Source organism: Tiliqua scincoides, chromosome 1, assembly GCF_035046505.1.
Source record: "Tiliqua scincoides isolate rTilSci1 chromosome 1, rTilSci1.hap2, whole genome shotgun sequence".
Classification (NCBI taxonomy): Eukaryota; Metazoa; Chordata; class Lepidosauria; order Squamata; family Scincidae; genus Tiliqua; species Tiliqua scincoides.
The window spans coordinates 160,587,648-160,601,241 of record NC_089821.1 but is presented as its reverse complement, the minus strand read 5'-3'; the positions used below and the strand labels follow the sequence as shown (position 1 = coordinate 160,601,241).

Genomic DNA, 13,594 nt, shown 5'->3' with positions numbered 1-13,594 from the left:
GGAAGGCCCATAGCCAAGGAGACAGACCAGGGACAGACTGCACTTGCTCCCAGTGTGGAAGGGATTGTCACTCCCGAATCGGCCTTTTCAGCCACAGTAGATGCTGTTCCAGAACCACCATTCAGAGCGCAATAACATAGTCTTTCAAGACTGAAGGTTGCCAACAACAACAATCCATGCATACAGGCAGTTAACATTATTTGCTAGTTAGGTTCCTGGAAAACCCAGTGAATTTCAAATTAGCAGATACTGAATCACTGAGCCTACGGGGAAAATAGGGTTAGGTTCTAGGGGACCCTCTTCACCATATACTCTGTGAACTTTATGGACCTGAATCTTAACTTGAAGTCTATGGGGATGGGTGATAGCTAGGGGTGATCTCCAACATCTGATGCTTTCTCCTCCATGCTGAGTATCCCTTCACTTGTTGAAGGTTGTTGGCCCAACAATGAGGTCAGAGGTCAGCAGTGGGGAGGGGTTGCTTCACTTGTCCTCCTCCACCTGCTTCATGGCTTCTTCCCTGGGCTTGTCCCAGCCCCAGAACAATCCTCAGGTAGCCTTCCAGAGATCTCTCATCATCAGCCTTTGATAACACAGGCCTACAAAATTGAGGGTCAGAAAAGTTTGTCCCAAACTTTATGGTGGTTTGATATGAATTTGGGGTGGTGATTCCAAAAATGGCATCCGTTTTGCCCTATCACGTCTCGTTTTGGAGATATAGTATAGCCCCATTAGTGAATTAGCCTCATTCACTAAAGAGGCTATGCCGTGTCTCTAAAACTAGACTTGATAGGGCAAAACGGATGCAATTTTTGAATTGGCACCCCAAATATACCCAGGAATTGGTGTAACGTTTAAGGAAGCAAAATGTGTGTTGGCCTGTGTAATCACCAAGGTTATGAAGGTTCAGCTAGCGGGGCAAGAACCAAGATGGTGGGGCAAGTCTGGAAGCGGACACAGATGTCTCCTACAATTCTCCATGGGCCCGTATCGGTGTATATTTGATGTGGCACTGGCACAGTATTCATGAATAATGAGAACAGAGTCACAGCTAATGAGAGCTAGGTGGCAGTACTGCCCCCTCCCCCACAGATAAGCAAATTCTCAGGTAGCAAATTTGCATATAAAGAGAACTGAGGTTATACTATAATTTGCGCATACATGGCATATGGTGTACACAGAAGCAGTTTCTTTACCCAGTTAATTAACATCATTGGCTTAAGGAATCTGTAGACATCCACCAACATGTGTGCTGGGACGGTTCCGCACATCTCTTTAGTTGCTTCCTGTAGACGTTTGAGTGTTGCAGGTTTTCTACAATGAAGTATGTATGAATTAGAGCTCATTAAAATACATATACGTTTTTGAAACACTCTGTATATTGTTACACAATCTATTATGCAATCCCAGTATCATACCCATAACAACACTCTAATATGACTCATGCATATTTTTATAATACTTGATCTCAAAAAAAAATTCCCTATAGTTCTTTATCTACATAGTCTGCTTTTCTCTGTGTTTGATAGAGGTATGTTGTTTCAGTGTTGTTATAAATATAGGTTTAAAACACCCATAATCACATTTAATATTAATCAGTTTTTTTAATGGAAAACTTTTTAATGAGATTCTAAAATAAATTATCTTGATCCACCCTGCTTGGAAGCCCCATTTCCTCTCCCCCACCCTTAATAGCTATAACTTAGGGGCAAGATAAGAATGAGTGCTGATGTATACTTACTTAGGGCCCAATCCTATCCAACTTTTCAGTGCCGGTGCAGCTGCAATGCAGCCCCGGGGCAAGAGAACAAATGTTCCCTTACCTTGTGGAGGTCTCCATAACTACCCTCCCATTGCAGATTATAGTTCACACCCTATTGGACTGCTACACCAGGGCTGGAAAGCTGGATAGGATTTGGTCCCTAGTCTGACCCTGGAGACAGGGAAGCTTGGAGAAATTTTTCTTGCAGTGAAGGAATTATTTGGAAAGGTTTATTGAAGGCCAACACTCCCCAATCCAGAAATCCCACGCTTGCAGTGGGGAGGGGGGGGAACAGGACTACAATGGCCAATACAGTATAGTATATATAGCAAAATGTTCCCGTAACCTTCCACCTCAAAGACTGGATGGAAAAATTTGAGAACTGGGTGATATGTACATTCAGTGCATGCAGACACTGCACTGTATAGGAAGTGACAGACACAAGCATAACCTCCCACTCCTCTGCTGCGTGTTCTGGGTTTGGGGGGAGAGTGTGCAAGAAAGAAAACTGGCCCTAAAAAGCACAGTTAGGAAATTCCCATTTTAATGTCATGTGTCTGTGAGAGAGTCCTTAATAAATACTCCTAAAACTGTGAGCTACTGATTTTAAAAAGCTTTTTTTTTTTTAAAGCTACAGCACACTAGCTGTAGAACACTAGAACACTTACCTGAGGGTAAGCCCCATGGACTATAAAACTTTCTTCTGAGCAAATACGTATATGATCACATACTGTAAGACAGAGCAAAGCTCAGACTTGCATAATTCTTCCCATCAGTGCTTGTGCCTGTACTGCAGACAGGACTGTTGGGTCTCTATACTTACCAGTGATTTGCTTCACCACTCAGACAGCAGCCTTGGAAAACAATGTTATTTTTATTCTCTATACATTCCTAATGAAGTTGTATCTGTGGTGTTGTGTTTCTGTTTTTAAATCAGCTGCATCATTTGAATGTGCACAGACACACCTTTCTGGTAATATGCTTGTAACCTGTGCTTAATGAGTGGGAGGGAAAGGTTCTCCAGGATGATCCTCTTACACTTGGGGGTGGCTTCTGGCCCAGACTCCCCGTGGCTTTCCTGTCTTTCCTTCTGTGCCCCCTGATGTCCTTGCATCCTGCTTATTCAGCCTGGAATTCTTGAATCAACTTTCAAAGCATTTCTGAACTCTGTAGCCGTGTGTGTGATTTGAATAGTCTCAAGTTAGACGTGATTTGTGAATAAGGAATAAAAAAACCCTAATACAAAAGAACTTCATGGAGTCTCTAAATTGTATAGTATTTTAATGAATGTGAGGTTTGGAAGAAGAGAGGAAATGTATCTAGGAAGTACCTGCAGGAAACAGCACACCCTCCCATTGTTTGAAATGTATGTGAAGCACTGTACAATATATTGTCCATCTATGTATATAAAATTGTAAATCTTTATGTATGCATCTTAAGAGAAAATTTTGTATGAAATGATGATGAACTTCAGAAACTATGATTAGGCATGAAAAAAACCCTGGCAAGTGTAAAAGAAATGCTCTGAAGACTAATGTGGTGGTCTGCTGTTCTCCCTGAAAGTATCTAGGACTTTTTCAGTTGGGGATCCCTGAGACTGGCATGGGATGCAGTACAGGGAGCTGCAGTGGGGATGGTGGGTGAGTTTCACCAAACCAAGCACAAGCACTTTACATGAAAAAGCTCTGTTTGTGGAAGGTGCCTACACTATTTTCCAGATATCCCCACTACCACATTGCAGCCCTGCCACATCCCACACTATTGCTGAAGGATTTCCCAACTCTGTGGAGTGCTTTTGGGGGGACTTGGGAACTTGGGGAGCTGCCATTACGGAAGAGGGGAAGGGCAAGTGCAATGGCTCTTGCACTACTTGGGATACAACCAAACCTGTTCTGTACAGAAATCTACACTCAAAATAGAACTGCCGGCATATATTAATCCAAATTGGGTCTCCCCACTTCACTCATACCCTGCAATGGCATTATCACTGATGAGCTTGGACGAGAGAGAGAGCGCGTGCGCAAAACGAAACAGTATGGGGTTTTTTATTCCCAAGAAACTTTTGATCAAACTAAGCACCGTAGTTCAGTGGTTCTCAAAGATTTAGCACCAGGACCCACTTTTTAAAATGAGAATCTGTCCGGACCCACCAGAAGTGACATCATGACTGGAAGTGACATCTTCAAGCAGGAGAATCCTAGGCTGCAATTCTTAACATACTTACCCAGTAGTAAGTCACATTTAGGGCACAATCCTAACCAGGTCTACTCAGAAGTAAGTCCTATTTTGTTCAATGGGGCTTACTCTCAGGAAAGTGTGGTTAGGATTGCAGCCCTACTATCATTGTTAAAAGCATATACATGGTAGCCTGTAAAAAGTACAGATGTGTCACATCTCCCCAAATACAGTCACATACCATAGTAGCATCAAGTCTAAAATATTAAAAATAAAATATTGAAATGAATGGGAACCCACTTGAAATTGGTTTGTGACCCACCTACGGGGCCCCAACCCGCAATTTGAGAAACACGGCTAGTTGCAGAAAAATAAGCATCTCTTTTAAATGTAGTATGTCTAAGGCACATACATGCCACTCCCCTTGCCACCTTGAATGTTTGCTGATCTTGATGTTTGAATACAACTAATAGTGATTTTAAGACTGACCGTATGCTGTTGTTGTTCTTCCAGCCCTTAGACAATAACCAAGAACATAATGGGAAAACAGAACAGTAAACTGAGGCCTGAAGTCCTCCAGGATCTCCGGGAGAATACAGAGTTCACAGACCATGAGCTCCAAGAGTGGTATAAAGGCTTTCTAAAAGATTGCCCAACTGGCCATTTGACTGTTGAGGAGTTCAAAAAGATATACGCTAACTTTTTCCCTTACGGCGATGCCTCAAAATTTGCAGAGCACGTATTCCGCACTTTTGATACCAATGGCGATGGGACGATTGACTTTCGGGAATTCATAATTGCACTGAGTGTCACTTCTCGGGGAAAGCTTGAACAGAAGCTGAAATGGGCTTTTAGCATGTATGACCTTGATGGCAATGGTTACATCAGCCGTGCTGAAATGCTGGAGATAGTGCAGGTGAGTGAATCATAGTGCCTGAAGATCATCTTGTCTGGTCCAGTTACATAAATTATTGATAACCAATAGACTGCTGTGCACTAATTCTTATTAGCGTTGTAACATACAAAATACATTGGTGTATAATAATGCATATTGTCCTGATTGTATATTCAAGTTTTTACAAAATTCTTGAACAAAATATAGTGTTGATATACATACAAGGGAGCTTCATCGCTCTAGTGTCCTTGCACATAAACTGGATGTTCCTCCTGACACTAGGTGATCTGGCCCTCTTGGGCAAGGATGGGGTGGGTGTATTTCATAGTACAAGCTCCATGCATGACACATGCACACATAATCTGGTTTTTGTTATGCCTAATAATATATCATGCTCTATAAATAATCGTGTGCATATAAGAGAAATGTATTATAGAAAAATTGCTGTGCATGTCTTAATTTCTTCCACCTCCAAAACTTTCTAAAATATGAATTTGAGGGTGATGGACTTGCTAAAAGTAAAAATAGTGCCCCCGAAATGTGGAATGAAGTGGTTATCTCCTATCACCAGTTTCCCATAATTTACAATATAAGTTTCCCTGTGATTACTATGAGCCTGGTTAAAACCTGACCTGTAAGATTATTATATTTTCTATTTCACCTTTCTTCCCTGGAGGGGACCCAAGGTGGCTCCAAAACATACAGATTTCTTCTGTTTTGCTGTCTCTGCAGGCAATCTACAAAATGGTGTCTTCAGTAATGAAAATGCCAGAGGATGAATCTACTCCAGAAAAACGGACAGACAAAATCTTCAGACAGATGGACACAAACAATGACGGTATGATTTCTGCAGGAAGCCCCCACAAGGAGGCCTTTGTCTCTTAATCCAGAGTCTAGAAACCTGGATGGCTATCATTTACAGCATATATACAACATCAACATTGAAAATCTTATCTTTCCTTAAAAGCAAAACAATTACAGTTCAGTTACAGTGGTGCCTCGCATAACGAAATTAATCCGTTCCGCGACTCCTTTCATTATGCGAGTTTTTCGTTTTGCGAAGCGCGTTTTCCCATAGGAATGCATTGAAATTTAATTAATGCGTTCCTATGAGCAAGAAAAGTCAGAACAAAGTCAAATTTGGTTTACAAAGTGTTTATTAAGTGCTCTTTAAAGGCATACATACTGTACAGAGGATTTCAAAAACGGGGGGATGCTGAGTGGGGAGCTTGAAGGCTGTAATCCTGTGCACACTTTCCTGGGAGTAAGCACAATGGGACTTACTTCTGAGGAGACACGCACAGGATTGTGCTCTAAGCTGGGGAGGACAGAGCAGCTGCACTCAATTGCTTGCTTTTGCCGTGATCATGGGGGGAAACGTGAAGGAAATGGGGCAGTGAGAGGGTGAATGAGCGATGGGGGGATGCTGAGTGGGGAGTTTGAAGGCTATAATCCTGTGCACACTTTCCTGGGAGCAAGCACAATGGGATTTACTTACATAAACTGACATGAAGATCTGCCCCTTACTAGGGTGAACAGGATCATAAAGTGACATGAAGATCCGCCCCTTACTAGGGTGGACGGGATCATAAAGGGACATGAAGATCCGCCCCTTACTAGGGTGGACGGGATCATAAAGGGACATGAAGATCCGCCCCTTACTAGGGTGGATGGGATCATAAAGTGACATGAAGATCTCCCCCTTAAGACAAAACAAAACAAAAATTCGTTATGCGAAACATAAGTCATAAAAATTCGTTGTGCGAGTTACCAAACTTCGCACAATGCTTTCGTTCTGCGGATTTTTCGCTGCGCGGGGCATTCGTTATGCGAGGTACCACTGTATTTGTCATTGTAGAAAAACATCACCCGCTAAAGGCAGTAATTGCGAGGTATGAAATCTGGATGTGCTCACATCTTTCCAAGGCTCGAATTCTCTTCCTCTTGTACCATACACTTCTCTCTACTACTGTTTCCATCTTGCTTATTTCTTCAGTATCGGAGTCCTTGCCAAGCAATATAAAATTCTGCAGATAAATGTATTTTGCATCTGAGGGAATGTGCATGTATCCTAATTTTTACCATTTATTCTAACTGCAGTATTTTGGAGATTTTTAGCACAAAATGTTGTTATTGTTGGATAGTAGAAGATTATGAGAGCCAGGATGGTGCAGTGGTTCTGGAGTTACTTATAACTGGAAGATCTGATACTGGAGTTACTTAGAACTGAACTTAGACCTGGAAGATTCAAGTTCAAATCCCCACTAAGCAATGAAGTTTTCTGGGTGACCCTGGGCCAATCACAATCTCTCAGCCTCGCCTAGCTCACAGGGTTGTTGTGAAGACAAAAGGGGGGAGGAACCATGTACACCACCCTGAACTCCTCAAAGGAAAGTCAGTATAAAAAAGTGAGAAATATACCATTTAAAAAAAGTTTGCAGAGCAGTTGACATAGCAGAATAAATGGGGGGGGGGGAGATTCCTGTCCCAAAGGTTCAACAATCTAAAAACACAAAAAAGCACACCAACGAGCATATCCACTGCTGCTCTGGGATATATAGGAGCATTTGCTCTCCTGCCACCAAATATAAGATGAGCACCACTTAAGATATCTCCTTACCCAGTTTGCAGGGATTAGCAGGATCCTACCTCTCTCTTGCAGAGCAAAGAGCTACTCCTTTGTTCCGCTTGAAGCCCATTTTAAGCAATGAAGTGTGCTTCAAACTCTTCACTGGCTGCACTGCTGGAAATGGACAGCATTTCCCCACCCATCAGTGTGATTTCTGATTCTCTTTGTTACCCACCATGGGAAAAAGAATGCTTTGAGAGGTGGAATTTTTCTTTGGATTACTTAAAAGAATAGCAATACTATTAGGGGGCTTAGCAATACTTGGAGATTTGATACCAGCCACTAAAGGAAGTTAGCTGTGGAGGAGGTTCTTCCAGATGTTAACATAACTTCCTAAGGGCAAATAGGGCAGCTTTGAGATGTTGCTTAACTGTTGCAGCTTGACTGTGTACTTCTCCATATAGAAAGAAATGTACTGAGATTGATGAGAAAGTGGGTGTGACCCTTGCACACTGCTGATTCCTGGAAGGTGACTCATAAGCCTGCTGTCCATGAAGTTTTGAAACCAGTATCTTTTATTTTATAGATAGCTAGAATCCCAAAGTGTAACCTTAAAGGGCTTTCAGTATTGCAGGGCTCAGGTCTCCAGCTACTCTGAGAGATTTTGTTGCCTTTGTTTGTGGATCTGTCTAGTTATATGTGGCAGGCTGCGACAGTCAAGATTCTTATCTAAGCTCAAGCCACCAGCATGACTCATAACGTGAGCATATGGCTAATACAGTAGAACAGTGGTTCTCAAACTTTTTAGCACTGGGATCCACTTTTTAGTCTGTTCTGACCCACCAGAAGTGATGTCATTAATCCGGAAGTGATGTCATGGCTGGAAGGGCCATTATCAGTTTAAGCTTTGAACCTAAGCCATGATCAGCCAAAGATCCCATTACACAGTGTGCTTGTGCTGTTATTTTGCATAGCTTGGAACTCAAACATTCCAGCTTGGCAATCAAAGCAGAATGCAGACTTGGGTCCTTCTTGGATCCACACAGCCCTCCCCCCTTCCACCATCCCATCTTCCCACCAATTCAGGGCAACTTACCATGCCTCTCTCCCACCAGGAGCCCAGCAGCTCCATACCCTGTATTTTCAGCTCTGTATTTTCAATGGCGGCTGACTAGTTGCTGCGTGACCCACCTGAAATTGGCTCACAACCCACCTGGGGTTCCCACCCCACAGTTTGAGAAATGCTGCAGTAGATGATACAATAATATTGCAGTTGTGACAGGACTAAAAATAACTTGACTACTTGCTGTATGGAATGCCAATTCTCTAATGACAGAGGAGGATCTATTTGGCGAATTAATAGTCACTGAATCATTAGTAGTAGCAATAAAGTGTACAGAGTCTGTGGCCTCAGGTGTGTGATTATATTTAATGAAAATCTGCCCACAAGGGAAGTCTGTTGAACTGTCCTAGCTTTGCAAGGACTTATCCTCTCTGTTGAGAATAATTATGTTCACAGGGTTTGAATGAGGTCCTTTTTTCTGTCTTTTATGAAATGCAAAGTAGTATACATCTCCAGCGTTAACCTTCCCTCTGGCGAAACAAACGTAATGGAAGTTATTCTTCTAATAGAAACGATTGAAACTGGGTTAAGAATTGCTGTGCAATGTTGCAGTAAACTATTTTATCTTTTTGAAATACAGTGCAGGTGTCCGCCGCTTAACAATGGTTTGCTTAACGACAGACCGCATATACAACAGTGGTCAAAGCACAGTAAAGATGATGCTCTTAATGAGGCAATTGTGTCTCCCATAGCCTGCAGGAGAGTGTCTGTTTACACAACAGAGAGGCTCTTAATGCAAAGAAGAGGCAATCTATCTCCAGTAGCCTGTGCAGCCAGCTAGTGTCTGGCAGCGAGTGTCTATTTGCACAGCAAAGGCAGTGGATTGGACTGAATGTTCACTTAATGACCTAATCGCATAATAATGGGAATTGGAGAACTGTAGCCCAGTCTTTAAGTGGTGAACACCTGTATTGTCTTGTGGCAGCAAATGAGCATCACTGTCCAATTTTATCCCCCACCATTGGTACTGATGCAGCTGCACTGGTGGAGCATGCCCTGCATCCAGTGGTGCTGGTGGGGGAACAATTGGGAGTCCTGCCACAGGTAAAGTAATTTTTTTTACTTTCCTCTGTGTAGGTCCCCAACAGCCTATGGGTCTTCTCAGCACACTATAGTGGTCTGGCTTTCACACCACACTGGAAAGTAGCCTGCATTGCCAGAATGCAAGTTCCAGCAGCGCAGGGTGAACCCTCAGTAGTGTGTTCTGGACCCTTTAAGATTAACTATGTATTCTAGAGCACTTTTTTCTTTTCCATTGTGCTGACTTTCCAGAACAGAGCCCACATGTTATGAGAGGTATTACTCTACAGTGGTCCTCAAACTTTTAGGACTGGGACCCACTTTTTAGATTGAGAATCTGTCAGGATCCACTGGAAGTGACATTGTTAAGCAGGAAAATTTTCAACAATCCTAGGCTGCAATCCTACCCACACTTCCCCAGGACTAAGTCTCATTTACTATCATTGTTAAAATAATATATGTAGTAGCCTATTGAAAGTAGAGCTCTGTGACCTTTTTACAAATGCAGTCACATACCATGGTAGCATCAAGTCTAATATATTAAAAATAAAATATTGGCATGAATGGGGACACACCTGGAATTGGCTCACGACCCACCTAGTGGGTCCCGACCCACAGTTTGAGAAACACTGCTCTACTGAACAGCATTCAAAAGGGGAGAATGCCTCTTAGTGCAATAAAAGTATCCTGTCAAGTGGCAGTCACACCAGTTGTGGAAGGGCTTTTAATAGGAAGGTAATTGTTTAAGTAGGGTACTGCACACTCTACTACTTCTAATATTAGCCTTCAAACTGTTGTTTTAAAAAAGGAGATTTGGAGCACTGACTTTTCTAGTTCTGCCATTGCACTAGATATCCCAGCATACTGTTTTCTAACCGAAAACAGCTCATGCCGATTTCAAATTACAGCCAAATTATACGTAGAGCTGCTGCTAAGGTGTGCCTGTGGAGGTCATCTGAACTTCAGCAAAATCATCCTAGAAATAGCTATATTGCTTGTCTTGTAGTACTGATTTGCCACTCTTTCTCAGTACAAGGTATGAAGAAGGTCCCTGAGCTAAGCAGCAGTTAAGTGCTCATTAATACTTCAAGAGTGAATGAAGTTAAAAGTTGTTAAAAGAAGTTTCTAATTACCAGTTCCTGGGAGGCAACAGTGGGGGAGGACAGTTGCCTTCATGCCCTGGTTTGGGGCTCCTTAGGGCCACAGTGGGAAACAGAATGCTGGATCAGATGTCCTCTTGGCCTGAATCAGCAGGGCTACCTTTTTGTTCTTATGGGACATCATTTTCACGTTGTGTGTTTCCCTTTGCCCCAAATTATTGGCTGCTACTGTTGGGGTTGGAGACGCAACCAAATGCCATCAAGGCACAGGTCGAACTTTATGTATTACAAAGATGCAGGACGACTTGACGGGGTGCCATTTTCTGCAGCAGTCCAGTGTTTCTTGTAATGTACATATGGACCCACATTTTGAATTGATGTGGACTATTTATCAAAACTTATGCACTATGCTGTATGAAAACATTAGATTGATTCAACAAAGTCCACAAACTGGTACGCCAGAGTGGAAGGATTTATTGTCTCCTTATTTTTAAATATTTTTGCACCCTTGGCTGGTGCAGCCAAAATGGGCAAGGTGGAACAGTGGTGTAGCTGACTCTTGTGCCACCCCAGGGCCATCCCTTCAAATGCTGCCCCCAACCTGGAAGTAATTGCAGTGATGTCATGATGTGACTGTGATTACTTCTGGTTGTGCACTGCTCAAAGTGTTTCCACTTTGGAAACCAAGTGTAAGAAGTGGGTAGCCACTGATGGCAACATGCAATTTCTGTGAGAGTGGCTGTGAGGGGGGGCAGTTTCTCCTGGCATGGCATGGTTGATTGCTGCCCCATGGAGTGCCATCCAGGAATACAGTACCCCCTCAGCCCGCCCGCCCCCAGCTACACAACTGAGGTGAGATGGGGAAGAGGCCAGTATTTACTTCAAAAAACAGATCTGTCTAAGATTAAACCATCTGGATTTATTCCATCATACCTCAGTGAGATGCCGGGTCAAGGAAGAAATGCATCACTACGGGGTTTACACATGTTTTCCTTGTCAGTTCTGTTAAATGGCCAATGTTTTTGCATTTGTCCTAAGTTCCAGATGGGATTTGAAAGTCTTGTCTGTTTCTTGCTTGCTTGATTGTTCTGCTGTCTAGATTAGGGGTGCCCAAACCCCGGCCCTGGGGCTACTTGCGGCCCTCGAGGACTCTCAATGCGGCCCTCAGGGAGCCCCCAGTCTCCAATGAGCCTCTGGCCCTCCGGAGATTTGTTGGAGCCCGCAGTGGCCCGACGCATTGCTTTCAGCCTGAGGGCAACTGTTGGACCTCTCGAGTGAGCTGTGGGATGAGGGCTTCCTCCACTGCTTGCTGTTTCACGTCTGTGATGCAGTAGCGGCCGCAAAGGAAAGGCCAGACTTGCTTTGTGCAAGGCCTTTTATAGACCTTGAGCTATTGCAAGATCTTGATTCATTCATATAAGTTTATCTTTAATATATTCATTTATGTAAACTTATGTAAATTTATTCAAATTTTAAATGTAAATTAATTCTTTTTTTCCCCCCGCCCCCAACACAGTGTCAGAGAGCTGATGTGGCCCTCCTGTCAAAAACTTTGGACATCCCTGGTAGATTATTACGGTTTCCTTAGACAGCGTTTCCCAAGAATAGTTAGTTGTCTGCTAGGTTCTTGTAAGGGTCATTAGGAGGGGCTTTTTCATAGGTCATAGTTTGTAACTGAGATTCGCTGCTATTAGTGTCACCATCAAATTTGGTGTGCAAAGTTCATTGGAGTGAGACACATCTAATTGCACCCTGGGTGTAATTAAACTCACTGGCATCTGAGGGCCCAATCCTATCCAATTTTACAGCATGGTGCAGCCGCAATGCAGCCTGAAGGTAAGGGAATAAATGTTCCCATACCTTAAGGAAGCCTCTGTGACTGCTTCCCCACCACAAGATGCAGTGCATGCCCCATGGGCACAGCTGCACTGGCATTGGAAAATTGGATAGGATTGGGTTCTGAGTTGATAATGTAAATCAGTCATTAGGTTGTGATGTTTTTTTATAAGTTGAGCACTTAGCATCCTTTATATGGCAAAGATAATTATTTGATCAGGTATCTTTTTTCCCCCCCTCTTTCCCTCCAGGTAAGCTATCTCTTGAAGAGTTTATTAAAGGTGCCAAGAGTGATCCTTCTATCGTGCGGTTGTTACAATGTGATCCAAGCAGTGCAAGTCAGTTCTAATTAAACTCTGGACAGTTTGCAAAGAAAATTACTGGCTTGTTCAGGCTTTGTTCGCAAATGGATGCCTTCTCAACCATTCCTCAGTGGCTAGTGGATGATGCTCTGCTGCCAGATTGTCTGTGTTTCCAAGTGAAAGAGAGCCTCACTTCTCTTGTCTCACCAACATTTGCTGCAAGTCCTCCTTCCACAATTCCATTTTTTCTTCTTCCTGCTTAACATTGTGACTCACTGCACACACCTAACATAACTGAAAGGTATGTTTACATGCAGATTAAAGAAGGGTGATTGCACATCACTTGGTTAATATGCACGGATGACTTTTTAGTAGCCCCTAAGAAGAGATGCTTTGTACACGTTTGCCTGACACGGCAACAACAAAAGACAGGCAATTTAATTTGCTTTCTGGAAAATAGCTATGAAATGTGGAATAAATTAAATATAATTTTTTTATGAGCATGATACCAGTTTCCTTTTGAAGAGGAAGGTTGCTTGCACTTACATAATGGTCTTTCTTTTAATATATATATATATATATATATATATATATATATATATATATATATATATATATATATATATATATATGTGGTGAAGTATACATTTAGGTCATATTTAATATATCATGTAGAATCCATATTTCATTTCTTCTAGTTGTCTGTGATTATTCAAATCTTTTTTTAAAAATGGTGATATTTATGCATAGCAAAATTGCTGTTAAGACATTGCATGACTAGCTGTTTGTGGAAATAACACTGTTTAATTACC

At 42.4% G+C, this 13,594-nt stretch overlaps 1 protein-coding gene across 2 annotated transcripts in view; it reads left to right on the top strand.

Annotated features, from left to right (window-relative positions):
* The window catches only part of HPCAL1 (hippocalcin like 1), an 87,187-nt gene extending 73,846 nt beyond the window's left edge, over window positions 1-13,341 (top strand). For both annotated transcript variants that reach the window (XM_066640079.1, XM_066640070.1), the window contains 3 exons: window positions 4,451-4,853; window positions 5,565-5,670; window positions 12,732-13,341. In XM_066640079.1, the coding sequence (XP_066496176.1) occupies window positions 4,476-4,853; window positions 5,565-5,670; window positions 12,732-12,829 (582 nt within the window). In that variant the 5' untranslated portion in view covers window positions 4,451-4,475 and the 3' untranslated portion in view covers window positions 12,830-13,341. The remainder of the gene's footprint in view (window positions 1-4,450; window positions 4,854-5,564; window positions 5,671-12,731) is intronic.
* The last annotated feature ends 253 nt before the right edge of the window (window positions 13,342-13,594 follow it).